This window comes from Gallus gallus, chromosome 3, assembly GCF_016699485.2.
Source record: "Gallus gallus isolate bGalGal1 chromosome 3, bGalGal1.mat.broiler.GRCg7b, whole genome shotgun sequence".
Lineage (NCBI taxonomy): Eukaryota > Metazoa > Chordata > Aves > Galliformes > Phasianidae > Gallus > Gallus gallus.
The window spans coordinates 109142698-109160777 of NC_052534.1; the positions used below are offsets into that span (position 1 = coordinate 109142698).

General features: G+C 48.7%; 1 protein-coding gene and 1 long non-coding RNA gene across 5 annotated transcripts in view; one reads left to right on the forward strand and one right to left on the reverse strand.

Annotated features, from left to right (window-relative positions):
- RUNX2 (runt related transcription factor 2) overlaps positions 1-18080 on the forward strand; it is a 215727-nt gene that overhangs the window by 48221 nt on the left and 149426 nt on the right. For all 4 annotated transcript variants that reach the window (NM_204128.2, XM_015285080.4, XM_015285082.4 and 1 more), the window contains one exon: positions 14847-15130. In NM_204128.2, the coding sequence (NP_989459.1) occupies positions 14847-15130 (284 nt within the window). The remainder of the gene's footprint in view (positions 1-14846; positions 15131-18080) is intronic.
- On the reverse strand, positions 12312-15098 carry LOC124417815. The gene is made up of 2 exons (XR_006938667.1): positions 14817-15098; positions 12312-14307 (listed from the first exon to the last, which is right to left on the reverse strand). It is a non-coding gene; the product is annotated as an uncharacterized LOC124417815 (long non-coding RNA).

Consider the following 18080-nt stretch of genomic DNA (forward strand, 5'->3'; position numbering starts at 1 on the left):
CCCTTCGGTTACTTTAATTTTTTGCTTAATAGAAAGGCACTACATTGATTTAAGGGAATACTGGAAAGGAAATCTGTCCTGTATTTATTTTTTGTGACTGCCCTGGAACAGGGAACTGAGCAGAGCAGTACTGAGGAAACATATGCCAGCAAACACCAAATCGTACCTGTTAATTACAACAAATGTGCTTGCAGACAGCAGCGAGCATGCTATTTATCCATCATTTGCAGGCACTGAAGTGTAGGGAAATGAATTGGTTTGCTGGCAATTGTCCCAATTAATTGGGCGTGCTATTTATTAGGGCACTGATTAAAGCATACTCTGCAATGTAATAGTTGAGTATGAAGCTGCCAACTCTTATTCACTCCTGGCTCACATGGATAAAAGCAGGAGAGTAGACAAGCACAATATGAAAATAATGATGTGCTCTGTGCCAAAATGGATTTGAGGCAACTCCAGTGCCTGGAAATTAAAGACCTGGAGAAACAGAATTAGGTAGCATCATGATCTTGAAGATAGAGGTTTGTGTTGTGTAATCCGGCTTTGACCAAGAGCTTCCATTTGTAATAGACATTTTGCACACGTGTTAACACCAACACCATGTTACACACTCGTGTAAGCAGCAGGCTAAGGAAATGGGAAACAGGATAAAAGCAGACTTTTGGTGCTGAGCGATCCGAGTCCATTGACTTGAAGAAAAGCTGCTGGGAGGTCCTGTTCCCTGCCACCGACTCCTTGAGCCTATCTGATCAACCGCCCTGATTGAGAGTACAGATTAAGTAAAACCATGGCTTCCACAAATGAGGTTAGGAGTTTCCACACACAGTCAAGGAAACTTATGCTAATAATTGTATATGCTATCTGAAGTAATGCTTAGAGTTTGATCCCAGCCAAGATAACCACCAGAGCAAACCAAAATAGTGATTTGTACCAGTTAAGAATTCCTTGGTCTTGGATCGTTCATAACTTACCTTGTTAGCACTAATGCAAGGCCTGGGTGCAAGGCCCAGCATTCCATGATTTACTAAAAAGCTTTTGTTCCAACCTACTTCCTACAGTGTCCTCAGCATTTTGGTAATGACCTGCACTCTGCCTCTGCAGAAGGAAGTACTCAAAGGTGACCTCTATGAGGAGAGGGCTGCAGCCCGGGGGCTCCAGTGACAGAAATCAAGTCTTGGTGCAGTGTCTTTCTTAGGAAACTGGTTGTGCCCAAAAAAATCACAGCAGTGTGAGAGCCACTTAAAAATGGGAGCGGTAAAGGCAGAGCTCCACTTCTTCTCAAGGAAGGGAAGAAGCTGACATTAGTCACCAGAGACTCCACTAGCTAGAGAGCAGCTTTCCGGATGGATCACGAGGAACTCAGTGAAGCAAAACATTAGGAGAGCTTCTTCACCCACGTAATGACACCTGCTTATTACTCCTGCCTGCCACCATTTAACTGAAACCACCTTACTGCACAAAGCCACAGCCAAACGAGCTTAACCTTGGCTGAACCCAAAGCACAGCCATTACCCTAATAACAGTATATATTCTGGGTTATCAGGAGCGGGTTTCAGTTTCAGGTGTAGTCACCAAAACTTGGATGTCTACACTTGGGCTGCATTTAGGCTCCCATTACAGTCAATGGAAACTCAGTCAACATGGCCAGTGCAAGCGAGAAACCAGTTCAGCTCATCCTAAGGTAGACACCACTGTTTTGTCGTGAGACTTGCTCTCTACAAGCCACTGACTGCATTTACTAAGGCTGACTTTAGCTATTAGTGTGAAGTGCTCTAGGCTGTGCTGCCTGGTGTCCACCAGCCTTTCTAAGGAGCAAAGGACCTCCCATCGGTCCCGACTCATGTGCCAATCTGTAGCCATCTCTTAGGAAACTCAAAACATCTCTAATGGCACTGGATAACTAATTTTAAGAGAGTGAACTGAGCCTTAGATTACTGTTGAGGATAATGGGAGCTTAAACAGCTAAATTAAATGTAAACATTTACATTGTAAACAACTAAATTCAGGTGCCTGGACGTGGAATGCAGCTCTCCTCCAGCTGCCATTTGTCTAAGAAAAATGACATTCTGTATAGTTGTTGTTCACTTATATTATGTACACAAATTGGAACATTCTGTTGCTTTCAGAAAACCTGCAGGTTTCTGAGTCCTTTGTATCCTTAACAAAAATACATTTGGTGTCATCTTGGCACGGAGGGCAAGTGAGATCCTCAGGTTAACTATTTCCAAATGATGTGTTTGGTTTATTACAGACTCCTGTCACAAGGCTTTGAATGATAAGTGGGAATTCACCAGAACACTTGAAATTTAATGTGCAGAGTAACTGTGAGTAGAGGGGGATGTTAGTTCCTCCTGGACTGCATATTAATATAAGGAAAACTCCCAGAATTGGGCGCATTCAAAACAATAACTTTTTGAGATATAGGAATAGCGCCAGGAATACACATCAAATTACTCCTGGATTGCAGAATAAATAACATCAGCCACAGGTTGCTAAGGATTTAATTTCCTCAATCTCCTGAAACAAATTAATGCTATTTGACCACGCAGAGCAGGTAGAATGCTGAGCTTATGGTTCCCCAAAACATTATATCCTTTAATGTGGGTGCCCAGCAGTGATAATCTGTGTACATAAGATATCAGATAGAAATGTATCAGAGACTCTTTTTTGCTCTGAATAAATGTTTAAATATTTAGGGCCAAATTCCATCGCTAAACATATGAACACAGCTCTCTTTGAGTCCATCAGAGTTGTGCGTGTGTATCTTAGAGCAGAACTTGGCCCTTATGTTTTAGAGTTTATAACTAAGCTTCCAGTGTAAAATAACGTGTGATCTGTATCACACAGCAAAGTGGTAAGGCCTCCTTTTAGTGTAAGGGTACAATTAGGTGCTTCTGCCTTTCTTTTGGATAAGAAGAACTCCTGAGAATATTCTTACCTTTTCTCTAGGCAGTGTTCCTGTTCTTTGAAAGGTGCTCTTTGACAGATTTCATCAGTTATGTAGCTGGGATATGAAGTAGGATACACTTCTATTCCTCTCCTACTTCTCTCCAATTTCCAGTCTTCCAGCTTTGATAACGGAAAGTACAGAATCCTGATGGAAAATAGAGAAACATTTTAAAATACCCTTAGACTAACAAATTAGCTGTACTTCTAAAATTATGAGCAAGCTAAGGTGTTGGCTTTAAGCTGTAAGCAATGTGCTCAGATCAGCCAAAGGACGTGTGTGGTCACCCATTCCAAGGAACTAATATTACACTGAGATCAGCTGAAGCATTTTTACTTGGAACTGTGAATGAGTACCAGTAGAGTACTCCTGAATCCAGAGCAATTCTTTCCCTGTTTTTAATGCATCCTTTAAGCCCATGTTAGAAAGTATTTATGAATTGCAGAATCATAGAATGGCCTGGATTGAAAAGGACCACAATGACCATCTAGTTTCAACCCCTTGCTATGTGCAGGGTCACCAACCACCAGACCAGGCTGCCCAGAGCCACGTATCTAAATTGTTCAGTGTTGGTTCTGTTTCCAAGTTCATTCCTATGTGCAGGCTCACCTAACATACAGGGTCAGGAAAGACAAAGAATGACTTGTGCAGTCTTGTATGAAAGCCATGAGACAGGCAGTGTGATGGTAACACGTCCCAGTGCCACTACAAAGACACAATGCAAACTGCATAAAGAAATAAAAAGATCCCCAGGTATAAGCGTGGTGACTGAGCACTATTCTCAAAAATTACTTTTTCCCATCTCAAATATAGGTCTGGATTTTCTCATTATAAAAAAAGAACTCTGACTGTTATCAACTCTGTGAGCGTACTGAACAGCTCATATATTTTGGAGAGCTTTCTGAAAGTCAGGTCCTAGTTGGGGATTAAAGTTTTTGAGGGATGGAAGGCTTTTGGAAGATTTCTTACAAAGTTCGCAGTCTATTTTAAATTCTTTTCCTGTGGTAAAATGCTAATGCTAATGGCATCCAGCACGGTCAAGAAAGATCTTGCATAGTTTTAAAGTTTTACAGATGCAATTACAAGTGAGAGTGAGCGAAGAAGCTAGCCTTCCTTTCGTCTTTGTAAGATCTTGCATAGATAGAGAGACAGACAGAGATAAAACAATAATCCTTCTGAAAAATGTTTCATTTCTGGTCAAAATACTGTTTTATGGCATTCATTGCAAAGTTCAGCTAAATGTTGTTTCATGCAAAATAGCATCTTCTTTGATCAGTTGGAAAAATACTTCTGCTTCAGCTTCCTTCCTCATCCACTACTTATTCCTTTGCCCAATTGCAAAAACAAATACCAAAGGAAAAGAAAACTTCTAATATTTAAAGGGAGTGTATAAACAGGAGGGGGAATTGCTATTTGTGAGGGTGGATAGTGATAGGACAAGGGGGAATGGTTTTAAACTGAGACAGGGGAGGTTTAGGTTGGATATGAGGAGGAAGTTTTTCCCCCAGAGGGTGGTGACGCACTGAACAGGTTGCCCAAGGAGGCTGTGGATGCCCCATCCCTGCAGGCATTCAAGGCCAGGCTGGATGTGGCTCTGGGCAGCCTGGTCTGCTGGTTGGCGACCCTGCACATAGCAGGGGGTTGGAACTGGATGAGCACTGTGGTCCTTTTCAACCCAGGTTATTCTATGATTCTCTTGCAATTCACTTTTTTCACGATGCTCCCGTGGAGTTGGTCAGTTAATAACAAGCATCTGAGAAGCAGAGAGACTTGGACTGGTTTGGTTTGCCAAATTAGTTTCTTAAGCTTTTTCAAAGAAGATTACATGGCATACAAGAGGTCTGCAAGCTTCAGCATCACTTGTTATGTCATCAGCTTCATGTCATGATAATATCGATCTCTTGCTTACAGAATTGGTGCATTCCTCCACTAACTGTTCTATCCAAGTCAATGTTTCTCCAAATTCCACTGCATAATCCTAAAACAACATCCGGTTGGGATGACTGGCTTGTGCCTTTGCATGCCATGTTAGACAATAAGTAGCAAAGAATGTTAAAAAAAAAAATTGCCAGTCATCCAACATTCTGCACGTAAAGGCTGGCATAGAAAGTCTGAGTCCGTGCTGGCACCGCCCACTCTGTGCTATCATAGCTTTGTGGCACCGTGCCTTCGTACTGCCAACACTTCATAGCAGTAGCCATGCACCTACCCAGATGATGTGCTTTTGGCAGCTGTTGTGGAAACGCCTGCCTGCTCTCCACTTATCTTGGACAGCATTGAAAACAGGAGCTCCCCCCACGTGGACAGAGGCACGAAGCTCAGCACCTACTGCAGCAAATACTGGGATTCTGACTCCAAGGAAAACCCTGTTTGCCTTCTGCAGGCAAGCCCTCCCTCCAGCCCCCGACAGGCATGATTTGCTACAGAAAGCAAAAAGCTCACCCGACCTTGTCCACACCAGCAAGGCAACCACTTCTACTGCTACTTGAGTGAATCTGAGGGTGGAAAACTGTTTTTGACACTTCTTGTCAAAAGCAGGTCATTTTTCTGGTGAGGGCAAAGCCCCGGTGACATTGCGTAGCGTATGTGCTGAAATACAGTGGGGTGAGTTAAGGACATGGGATCATCACTCAGAAAGGCACTTACTTGTAAATTCAGAACACTTTTGTGGATAGAACAGCGGTTACTAAAGATTGTGTTGATAATTTCATATATGATAGGCTAAAGAAATTAAGCATATATATGGTGTGCATATATTACATTAGTCAGGCTTCGTAGATAAGAGCAGCTCAGTTCTCCTCTCACAGCACTGTAGATCAAGAAGGGTACTACTGAAAGCCATTTCATAGAATCACAGAACCACAGAATAGCCTGGGTTGAAAAGGACCACAATGATCATCTCGTTTCAACCCCCTGCTACGTGCAGGGTCGCCAACCAGCAGCCCAGGCTGCCCAGAGCCACATCCAGCCTGGCATTTAATTGCTTACAACTGAGAAACACATTAATATTTCTAAAAATCCAATATAGAAATGCTGCAGAAGTTCTCTCTCCCTTCATTTTCATGATTCCATAGAAGAGCTGTTTCTGTTGTGGATCCAGAGCATAAATTGAGAGGAAAGGGAGAGAAGGAGCATGATAGTGGGAGGACAGGATGGGCAGCCAGGAGAAGGGAAGCGTCTGTCCCATTCTAATTTACTCTAAGATAGAGCAAACAGACTCACAGCCCAGACAGCTCTCAGACTCACTGAACATCTCGAACAAACTGAGAGCTCTCTGTTTATTTCAGGTGCATGAAACACCACCAGTTGCCAGTAAACGCAGCTAGGCGTGCAAGTGTCTGCATGAAGATAACATATTTGCTATGGGAATTATAATTGTCCTACCATTGTCTTTTCTTTCTTTCTTGAATTGGAGTGAGTGTGCCATAATCTCTTAAGAATCTCACGATATGAAATGCCTGTTTTTCAGTCAGAGATGCCAGCTGTCTATTTCAGACATAACATCAGCCTTCACTGTAAGCTTCCACATAAAAGCAGCACGAACAGTAACGTCTCTAAGCAAGCATGAATGATTGGCTTGCAGATTCTTTACCAAAAAGGGAGTTTATTTACTTCACACAGGTCATAAATTTCCTTAGAAAAACTATCAGTGGCAATCTACGTGTGGTGTTTAGTAAACAGTTTTCCTCTCATTCCCTTAGTCCATGTTCTCCAATTGTCCAAAACAGTGGAGCATAGCTTTCTCACACCTAAAAAGAAGATATATTTTAGCTGTTTAAAACAAGGAGGAAAGGAAGAGCTGAAAGACTTTCCATATTCTTCAGCACTCAGACAGTGAAGGGTGTGAGGACCAGCTCACAGCAGCCAGCTGCCTGGTGGTGAGGCAGCACCTTGTTCCTTGAAGGCTCCCATGGAATGCAATGGCACTGCAGACAGAATAAGGCTTTGCCTTCTTTCTTACCAAGGAAAAATAATAATAATAATAATAACCAAAGGGTGGGATCTGCCTTTTCATGTCACAGACTTTTATCTGCTCAAAATCACGCTAACCTCAGGGTGCCAAGCACAGAGTGTTTGAAAGCCTTCCAAGGATGGGAAGAGCTGCTGCATCTCCTCCACTACAAAGGGAAGCTGGGTAGGAGTAGGAGCTGCTGTGGGCTTACAAGAAAGGGATTTGGTCGCCTTGCCTTCTGTCAGGACCTCATTCCTCCTGGATACTTCCAGGTAGTACCTTTTTGCTTATGCTTGTATTAGGAAAATAGTTGATTGACTGGCTTTATTATTGAAAAGGACCACAATGTTATCTCATTCCAACCCCTGCTATGTGCAGAGTTGCCAACCACCGGACCAGGCTGCCCAGAGCCACGTCCAGCCTGGCCTTGAATGCCTCCAGGGATGGGGCAACATCTAGTGTTAATGATTAAGATCTTAATTACCTGAATTCCTTTTAGAGCCTGATCAGCATTTGAGACAAATAGCATGAAACTTACCATACGTTAATTTTGAAGTGCATTATAAAAGAAATGCACAGAATTTGTATGTTTTGGTTTTTTTCTTTTCTATCACATCCAAGCAGACCATTCAAAAAACTCTGCATGGAACTGACATCTAAACTGACAGCGTAAGCCAGACTTCTAAAAGACGCCATTTAAAACCAAGCTGCTGACAAACATTCAGATCATATTTTGCAAGCTACTATTAACTAGGATGAGACCTTAAAGGAGGAACACATCCCATATCTCACTGCTGACTCCAGGCTTTCTTATCCTTTCCCCTAAAACATCTCATGCAGCCTGGTGTCTGGGAGAATGTTGGTCAGACGGGGCTGATAGCAGATCCAGTCCTGCCTGAAGCCCAGGGCCGCAGTGGAGGCTTTGCAGAGCTCGGCTGCCAGCTGCTCCTTCCCGCTGCGCACGCGCAAGGAAAAACCTCAACAATTTTCAGAAGCTTCTAACTCAGCCAAGTCTGGGTGGATCCCTTTGGTCAAGGGCAACAAATGGAACTTATCTGATTTTTCCTCCCTGTTCTTCTCCTCCTTGGTAAAGCTTCCCATTCCTGCTCTGGAAAAGATACTGAGATGAGTCTGTAAGAATTTTTAAACGCTAGAGAGAAACAATGTGTTTTGTCTTAACATCACTCTAGAAAGCAGCAGAAGTATTCCGGATGGAAGTTTCCAAAAAGAAAATGAGCTTGAGGCAGACTTAGGATTGAAAATCTCATCCTGAACTGTTAAAATTTGGCAATGCTATGTGAGTGAAAACAAGGTCTCATGTTGGAAAGTGGCAGATGAGCTTAACTGCAGATACCGCTGGCAGCTTCACCTATAGTATTTCTTCTGCCAGATCTTTGTATTTAATACTAGAGAGGCTCATTCCTGTGACGGTTAGTGTTTTGTCATCCACTCCTGTGGCTTGTTTCTGGGCTGATGCTCTTTGGGGAGCAGGTATTTTGTGCTCCCAGATCAGCAGCATGCTCAGCATTTTCAGGATTGTGTTCTGTCATCAGTACAGTAATGTTCCCGATCCCTTGGGGTGCCCTGGCTATGCTCGGATCTTCATTCGAGAGCAAAAAATAGACCAAACTCGGTAGTTCCACACATAGTTGATTTACTCTGTACACTGTGTTTACTCTACATTTAGCATTACCCACGTGTTGGCCTTCCATTCCTCTCCTGTCAACTTTCGGTATTGTGTGCTTTCATCCTTTTTTAGGATAACTTTTGCACTATGTTTCTGTACCGCTCCAGCTTCTACGTTCATGCTCTTAACAAAGAGTCTGCCTAAAAACTATTTCTGCCATTCATGCTGTTGGGAATAGATTAACAATGGGAATCCTGACCATTGCGACACAAAGCGAGTAAGGCAAGGATCTGGAATGCTTGTGGTTGGGAGCATTACAGCCACCTCTGCCCCTCCAGTCTGACATGCATCTCACATTCTCTTCTGCGGAGCTCTTTGGAGTTGTATCTGGCCACAGTGCGCTTCATTAAACTCTTAAACACAGCATTCAGAACGCGGGGACTCTGCAAGGTTCCAAATGTATAAACTCTTTTTAATTACAAACAGTTCTACCACCCACTTTCCCCACTGTTAGTCAAGGGAACCGGTTTTCATTGAGGTCGACAGAAAAAATAACCGTGAAGTGTTTGGCTCACTCTGCTCCCGTACATGCTGAAAGAAGGGGGGGAAAGGAAGAAAAAGTAAGTTCAGTTTTGAGCCTTTATATCTCTAAAATAATGTACTTGTTTGGTCTGAAATTGTACAAAGGAAAAAAAGGACTGCCCCCAGCTTTGGGACCCTAACAGCTTCCTGCTGCTCGTTTTTAGGTCGCATTTACTGGGAAAGGACAGGCAGAACGTTTTTCTGATCGTAGTGCATATGCAGCTTCTTACTGCCAGGAAGCACAGAAAACACTTTCTCTTTAAAAAGCTGCTTCAAGATGAGGAGAAGGCCCTGGTTTCTTTTCCTACGGTCACTGGTGGCCTCGTGCCCCTCTGGCACAGCCACCACCCCAGAGGGCACAAAGGCTGCAGGCAGGGAGAGGAAGTGCAGAGCCCTGCAGCAGGATGGAGACCTGGCTTTGCAGTCAGTCCTTCTTAGAAGGGCAGAAAGAAATCATTAGGAGAAAAAAACAACAGCCTTTGGTAACTACTTACTTTGCTGTCTGTACTGTGTGCATTTCGCTGTGTGCCATAAGAAAGCCACCCATTTTTCAGCAGTGACATGGCACGTTTCCTGCCAGCTTTTGGACCTTGTCTTCTGCCACTGCTGGTTTGCATCACAGGAATGAGCCCTGCTCATTTTTGGACTTGTGAGGGCTTTACACATAGTTCCGTATCTTAGAGCATAAGGTAATAGCAAGTGCCCCGCTTCATCTGCAGCTAACTTGCTGTGGAGCATCAAACCCGAGGCAGAACCACGGCTCTCAGCCACCGCCCCTCACTTCCTACCAAAAATTCTGTGGGAAAAGGTCGTATTCTGGACACTGCATTTTTATATTTTTTTTTATTTAATCATTTTCCAGCTTGTATTCAAATCAGGGACTATAAATGCTAAAAACTAGTGTGTTGTGCTGAAATATTGAATGCTTTCGACTAATTTCAGGGGGAAATTCATTCCTATGAGAGTGGTGAGGTGCTGGAACAGCTGCCCAGAGAGGCTGTGGATGCCCCGTCCATCCCTGGAGGTGTTCAAGGCCAGGTTGGATGGGGCCCTGGGCAGCCTGGGCTGGTATGAAATGTGGAGGTTGGTGGCCCTGCCTGTGGTGGGGGGGGGGTTGGAGCTTCATGGTCCTTGAGGTCCTTTCCAACTGAAACCATTCTGTGGTTCTGTGAATTTCAGGACACCAGTCGTCCTTTATTTAAGCCATAAGTCACTGGGACAGGGACACAGCAGTTAAACAATCCAGAGCTGTCCCATGCCTGACTATGGATGTGGTTGTTGCAGAGCTCATCACCACACACCCAATAGTGTGGGGTCAGTATTTGCCATACCCAGAATAATAACCAAGCAAAGCATAGCAGGGCACACAGTCCACCTGCAGCCCCAGTGAAAGCAGCACCCTGCCAGCAGCCACCGGAGCTCCTCCTGTCCTGATGGAATGAATGGCACTCAGGCAGAGCTCTGGTGGCACAGAACTCACCGAAGTCAGTGTGTATTGACCCAGTGCACATTTTCACGAGTGAATTTAAACCTTTGGGAAGGCAGATTTTGGAAGGAGAGCATTGGCACGTCCTGAGCTCCAGTAGTAATTGCTGACACGGCTGGAGTCACTCCGACTAAAAATACCCGACGCAATAACAAACCCGGTGAACCCGTCCGCTTTCTCCTTTTTCACAAAGCCTATTTACTTCTATAGCTCAAAATACATTCTGCAATCATTGTATTTACAGCACATTGCAGCCCTACGGCCTGGCAGCACAGCTGTTTATGTAGGGAACGTCATCCAGGTTGGAACCTTTCAAATGCGACAATTATTTTTCATCCCGAGCAACACGAGCGTGCTGGGCCTGTCTTTTATGAATGCAACCAGAAACAAACCCCGTGCTGTTTGAAACATCACCTTTCTGGCAAAAAGCACTGTGATTACGGCCGTATCCACAACATGGTTAAAACTGAGAAAGCCAAAACACGATCACAACTGCAGCAAACGCAGCCGTGCGGGCGAAAATCTGATTTAATAACGTGGAGCTGAAGGTGTTTGTTAAGACCCAATCTGCAACGCAAGCACATTTCTTTTTTCGCCAACCTCCTATCATTCTCTGAACATCTTAAAATATGACCCATTTTGCAACCGGGGCTGCAATTCCGAGAAGTTGTGCAGTGAAAGCCGAGCAGAGCCGAGCAGCGGGGTTGCTCTCCGCTTCAGCCAAACCCGAGTTCCAGATCCTATATATCATAACAGCAATCACTCGCTCTAAAACATCCCATCCAGCTTTCATGCAGCTCCATAAACCTTCCCGGTGCTTTTATTGATTTGTCCATAACCGTTGAAATAAAACTCCTAACGCTGTGAGCTGTTCCAGGCGGCACTGAGTTCCCACTCACTGTGTAAATGTTGAGCAGAGAGGGATTTCTGCTCGGAGACTGAAAATCAGCTGTGCCAGATAACCTGAGACTTCGTCAGGGCGTTCAGCGGAAAGTTTTATTTTGGCATTATAAATAACCACGGACTATTTTAAGTGACCTTAGAATCATAGAATGGCCTGGGTTGCAAAGGACCACAATGCTCATCCAGTTCCAACCCCCTGCTATGTGCAGGGTCGCCAACCAGCAGCCCAGGCTGCCCAGAGCCACATCCAGCCTGGCCTTGAATGCCTCCAGGGATGGGGCATCCACAGCCTCCTTGGGCAACCTGTTCCAGTGCTTATAGAAATATAGAAATATAAACCTTACCCCGGTAGCTTCCAACAACTTATTTGAGTTGATTCTAATTAAGTTTTTATTTTATTTTAGCAGGAAGAGAGGTAACCGTAAAACTTTTTAGTATATAAGTAATTAAAACTGGAAACGTATCTTCTGGTTGGAAATGAAATAAATCACGGCCGCCGGGCACACGTAGCAGCTGGCTGTAAGAGAGCCTCTCGCCTTCCCCCGAGCACCTTCGCAGTGGAATGTATTTCCCCTTCGGCCAAAGGGGGGAGAAACGCGGCCATGAGCGTTCTACCCAAATATATTTTCTTACTGCAACTGCGGTAAAGCAGAGCTTCCGAGTGCCCGTGCGCCGAGGAGGGCTCGTCGTTCGGGAGTGCAGGGAGTGCTCCGTGGGGGTACCCGCAGCGGCTGCCCGGGGCCGCCGGGTGGGAACCTTCCGCATCCACCGACACGAGAATGAATATTAAAAAGGCAATAAAAATAAAAGGAGAGAGGGAAAGCCGGCAGCTCGCCGGGTCGGGGGCTGCCGTTCCCCACGGCGGCCGTGGGAAAAGAGAAGGAGGGACGAAGGAACGGAGCCGGCCCCGGCGCTGCGCTGCGCGGAGCGAGAGCTCTCCCCTGTGCCCGAGCGGCACATCTCCGCGCCGCGCCGCGCACCGCCCCGCTCTGCCCATCCGCTGCGCTCCGCGCCGGGACCCCAAAGGGAGGCGAGGGGGGACCCGGGGGCGGCTCCTCCGGCCCTCCCTCCGCTCTTCCCCGTGGGGCTGCCGAGCTCTGTGCGGGGTCCGGACGGAGCGGGGCCGGCCGGTGCTCAGCGGCGGAGCTCAGCTTCGTAACAGCTGTGCGAAAAGGGTGCGCGGCCCAAACCCCCCCCATCCTCCCCCCCAGCACCCCCAGCCGGACGGACCGCCGCCGGGCCGGGCTGCACGCAGGCGGCAGGAGGGGGGGGTGGGAGGGGGGAAGCGGCGGGGCGGGGGGAGCCTTAGAAATTAGCGGGCGGGCTGTGATAGGCCGCTATCTGCTCGGGGGGGCGGCGACACTTTGTTACCATTGGGTATGTAAATTGTTTTTAATAAGATCTGCCCTTTTCTTTTTTTTTTCTTTTTTTTCTTTCTTTTTTTTTTTTTTTTTTTTTTTAAGGGAGAAAACAAACGCGCCTGCCTTTACCTTACCAGTCTGCGGGGATGGGGGGGCGGGGGGGGGGGGGCACAGCTTTCATTCATTCAAGGAAATGTTTTAGGCTTTAGACTAGCGGAGTCTCAGCACGAACCCCTGGGCACCGGCTCACTCCTCGCGCTGTATACATATATATACATATATGTAGTTTAACAAACAAGACTTTTCTATGTCTTTTAAAAATAAAATCAACCAAACAAACAAACCCAAAAGTGTTAATGGAAAAAACCCGGAGCGCAACGGAGCGCATCGCCCCCCCCCCCCGGGCCCCCCCTCCCCCCCGGCCCGGCCCCCTCCCCGCGGCTGCGGGCGGCTCCAGGCGAGGGCTCTCCTCCTGGGGGGGGCAATGGAGGGGAGGGGGGGAGATGCACATTGTTGTATTTATTTTGAAGGCTGCAGAAGGCTGAGGAGCGCAGCACCACGTGCTGCTGACTCTCATCAGCATAATGATGGCCCCAGCCGGAGAGCCCTGTATATATAAACCACAAACCCCTAATCATTAGAAGTCCCAGCCTCCAAAAACCACATTCAGGACAAAAAAACTGCGGCGTTTTTGTTGTTTTTTTTTTTTCTTCTGGTTTTTTTTGTGTGTGTGTGTGTTGTTTTTTTTTTTTTCCCCTCTCGGCTCCTTCATCTCCCCGACCTCAGCTTCTCGGCACCCAAAAGAAGTTCTGTTGTTTTTTTGCCTTTTTATTGTTTCTCATTCTTTAACAACGCAATTTTCTGAGAGCGAAAAAAAAAAAAAATAACTCCGACAAAGCGACACTTCAATGCTTTTTTTATTTTTTTTATTTTTATTTTCTATTTTTTTGCTGCTGTTGTTCGTCGAGGGCGGAAAAAAACAAACAAACAAACAAAAAGAGCGATTTCAGTTACCCGGTTCAGCTCCCCGGACTCGGATCCAGCAGCGACTCAATTAAAAGGACCGGACCGCACCGAGGCTGCCTCTCCCCGCCGTTCACTCGGGCATAGTTTCGGAATCAGCCCGCAGAGGGCTGCTCTGGGGTGCCTCTTCCCCTCTTTTTGCCCCCTCCTGACGATGCTGCCCGCTCTCTGCTCGTTGGGAAGCCGGGCGCTGGACTCGCCCTGAGCCCCGATCCTCCTCACGGGCCGCGCCCGGCGCTCAGCCCCGCACCGCGCCTCGCACCGCAGCCCCCGGCACAGCGCTTCGGCTTTGCTCCCTTTTTCTTTGCCGTCTGTTCGTCCGGAGGAGGAAGACTTCTTCGGAGGAAATCGGGACGTTTGCCCTTCGCTCTTTGCGAGTGACGCTCCTCTTGAAGCAGCGAGCACAGCCGGCTGCCTTCGCCCCCTCTTAAAGCCCGAAAAGCGGACGGGGAGGGAGAGGAAGAAAAGAGGAGAGAAAGTCGTGCGGCGCTGAGGGCAGCGGCGGCGCTTGGAAAGGGGGAAGGACGGCCGGACGGACGGAGAAGCGGCGCGGGGCGCGGAGCCACGGCGGGACGGTGCCGCTGCGGAGGGCAGCGCAGCGCCGCGCTTTAAGCAAAGCGACGACAACAGACTGAGATTTGGGGCTTTTTCGTGGTGTTTTTTTTTTTTTTTTCTCTCCGTGCTTTTTTCTTTTTTTTTTTTTCCCCGCCGGATTTTTTTTTTTTTTTTTTTTTTTGCCCCCCGTCCCCCCCGGCCGCTCTCTTTTTTATTATTATTATTATAACAGACCCTCTGCTTTTTCATTCGCCCCGTTTTTCGCTATTTTGTTTTTAATACTTTTTTTTTCCCACAACCCCCACCCCTCACTACACGCCTCCTCCAGCGATCCCCCCGCCGCTCCCCCCCCCCGCCCCCCCGCCCCCCAATTCGCTAACTTGTGGCTGTTGTGATGCGTATTCCCGTAGATCCCAGCACCAGCCGGAGGTTCAGCCCCCCCTCCAGCAGCCTGCAGCCCGGCAAGATGAGCGAGGTCAGCCCGGTCGTAGTGGCCCAACAGCAGCAGCAGCAGCAACAGCAACAGCAGCAAGAAGCCGCCGTGCCCCGGCTGCGGCCGCACGATAACCGCACCATGGTGGAGATCATCGCCGACCACCCGGCCGAGTTGGTCCGCACCGACAGCCCCAACTTCCTGTGCTCCGTGCTGCCCTCGCACTGGCGCTGCAATAAGACCCTCCCGGTGGCCTTCAAGGTGAGCGCTCTCCCCCCGCGCTGACAGCGGCCGCTCGGCCCCCCCCACCCCACCTCCGCCCCGCAGGCGTTGCGGTGTTCGCCCCCCCCCCCCCCCCCCCCCCCCGGCCCGCAATGCTCGCCGTGCCGCGCCGTGCCCCCCTCCCCGCGCTGCTGTGCCCGCTTCATCCCGCAGTTCCTCCCGTGCCTCCCCCCGTAGTGCCTCCCGCGCCCCCCGTGCCGCGATGACTTCTGTGCCCCTCTCATCCCATCGTTCCTTTTGTGCCCCCCCACCCCATCCTGTTGTGCCTCCCGCTCCCCTCCCCACGCCTCACTGAGCTCTGAGCCCATACACTGACTTCTGTGCCCCCCCCCCCCGCAACGACTCCTGTGTTTTCCCCCCTCCCCGTGCTGCAATAACTTCTGTGTCCCCCCAAATCTCGTTTTACACGGACTTCTGTTGCAATGTCTCATCCTGCACTGACTTCTGTGCACCCCCATCCTACAGAGCTTCCTGTGCACTCCGGTCTTTCGTTGACTTCTGTGCCCCCTCACCCCCCCCCCCCCCCCCCCCCCCCCCGTGTCCTGCAGTGTGCGGCCCCTCATCCTGCAATGAGTTCTGTGCCCTCTCTGTCCTACACTGACTTTTGTGCCCCCCCATCCTGCAGTAGCTCCTGTGCGTGTGTCCAGTCCTGCCTTGAGTCTTTTGCCCCTCCATCCTACAGCGACTTCTGTGCCCCCTACAGTGCCTCCCATGCCCCCCCACCCCACCCTATGCTGCGTTGCCTCCTGTGCCCCCCATCCTGCACTGATTTCTGTGCCACCTCTGCACTCTGCTCAGTGTGCGTGTCCTAAGGCTCCGTAGGGTCTTCTGTGCCCCCCTCTGTGCTCCAGTATCTCCTGTCCTCCCCTCCAGTCTGGTGGTGCCTCACATACCCCCATCCTTCTGTCTGCCATGCCCCCATGTCTCACTGTAATTCCCGAGCCCTCTCTGCTCTGCAGTGCTCCCTGTCCCCTCTCTGTCCAGCAAAACATCCTCACCCCCTCCCCTCCGCAGACTCTCATGCCCTCCCATCCTGCAGAGCACGCTGTGCCTCCCTGTGCTGCGGTTCGTGCTGTGCCCCCAAACGCTCCCAGCCTCCGGGATCGATCCTGTTATTTCCATTCCCGTAATGCATAGCCCCCCCCCCCGGACTCCCCCCATCCCCGCACCCCACTGAGCCTCTTAGTGACTTTTCTTTAAAAAAAAAAAAAAAAAGTTTTCTTATAATGAGATTCACCCATCCCCAAGTGCTCAGTGCAGGGGTGAAGTACGGGTGCCACCTCCAAACCTTCCCTTATGGGCAACCCCAGAATCCCAGCCCCGTGTCCCAGCTCCTGCAATTGGGGAGGGGGCACACAGGGGTTTGCTGCAGGGGTCAGGGTCCTGATGGGGGAATCTGATCTCTTCTCCTGGCCCTCCACGGTGCCGGGAGGTGGGGGGGGGGGGGCAAAGAACCGCACCACGAGCGCCGCTTCTCATTTTCTGTCTCCATTCCCACTGCACGTTGATGAGAGGAAAACATTCCTTAAAACCTGCAGTAGCAGCACCGAGTGTGTGCTGTGTTCTGCAGCCCTCTGTCCTCCCCGCAGCACTGCCCGGCTGCACAGAGCCCCCCAAGCATGTCCTTGGGTAGGGAAGGCTGGCAGCACCTGCCTGCAGCGGCTCATGGGCAGAGCCTGGGAGCAGCCCTACACCCCAGTGCTGCCAGGACGTCCCCTTGGGTTGTGTTTGCTGCATGCCAGCCACGCTATCTTTGTTTTGTCAGGGAAAAGACTGGGTGAAAAAGGCTGCAAGAGCTGATTTTGGTGTGTCTGGCCGTAATGCTGTCAGAGGGAGTAGGGATGCAGGCAGAGGGAGAGAGACCTGACGGATCTGGGGCTGCAGTTACCCTGCTTGGGGCCTGCCTTGTGCTTGGGTGGAAATAGCAGAAAGCGGGGTGTTTTCTGCCACTGGGCCTGCAGGGTGCTGCCGGGCCTGTGGGGTGCCTCCAGTCCATGAAGCTCAGGTCGGAGCTTGGCTCTGGTTCCTGGGGTGAGGAGGAGTCTCCCAGGGTCGCGGTTGTAGATGAGCTCGGTGTTGTGGTTGTTTCCTATAGAAGTAATGCGAGGGCTTCGTGTTACTGCCTCTGTATTTCTGCTTCTGTTTGAAAAGCCTGAGTGCGCCCCTGCCCTGCAGCCACCCAGAGCCCGCGGTCCCAGCTCACTGCAGGAAGGCAGAGAGCTCAGCTAATAGCATTTAGGATGTTATTCCAGTACATGTGATAAAAGGGTTTATCTCACAACGAGTGGGAGCACATCCTGGAGTGTTTGTGCTCGTATATTCTGATATTTGGGTCGTGCGTGGGGTTGCAGGCAGACAGGTGTGGATGCGGTTGGTTTGTTGATGTGCTGAGTTGGCCCTTCAGCTCTGAGCTTTCACGCACAGCATGCGAGGTGCCCTTAAAATATGCCGTGTATGGATGCCCCGATTTCCTGGTGGAGCCTGAAAGGGCCACGCTGTGTGCAATCCAGGCAGAAGGTGTGAGCACGAAGCAAAAGTGCCATACAACAACAGGTACTAATAAGACTTTCTGCATAGCAAAATGATGGCTGGAACCCATCGGACAGGTTTTGAAAGTGTATCTCATTTGTCAGTGCAGCTTTCCTGCAGCTGCCCGGTGCTTTCAGACCAAAGAAGCTGCAATGAAACACTTGATGTGATGCAGCAGAATGGGAATTATCTCTAAAAAACTGAAAAGAAAAAAAAAAAGACAGATTTGGGCTATAGGAATCTCAGCTCGGCAGAGACTTGAAAGTAAAATGGCTCACAGACAACACAGTTTTTGAAGTTTTATTGGCAATAAATAATGTGTTGATGATAATGTTTTGAGTGGTGCGTTAAGTGTGTCATAATTCTCTCGCAGAGCTCTCCAGTTAAAAAGTACTCTGGA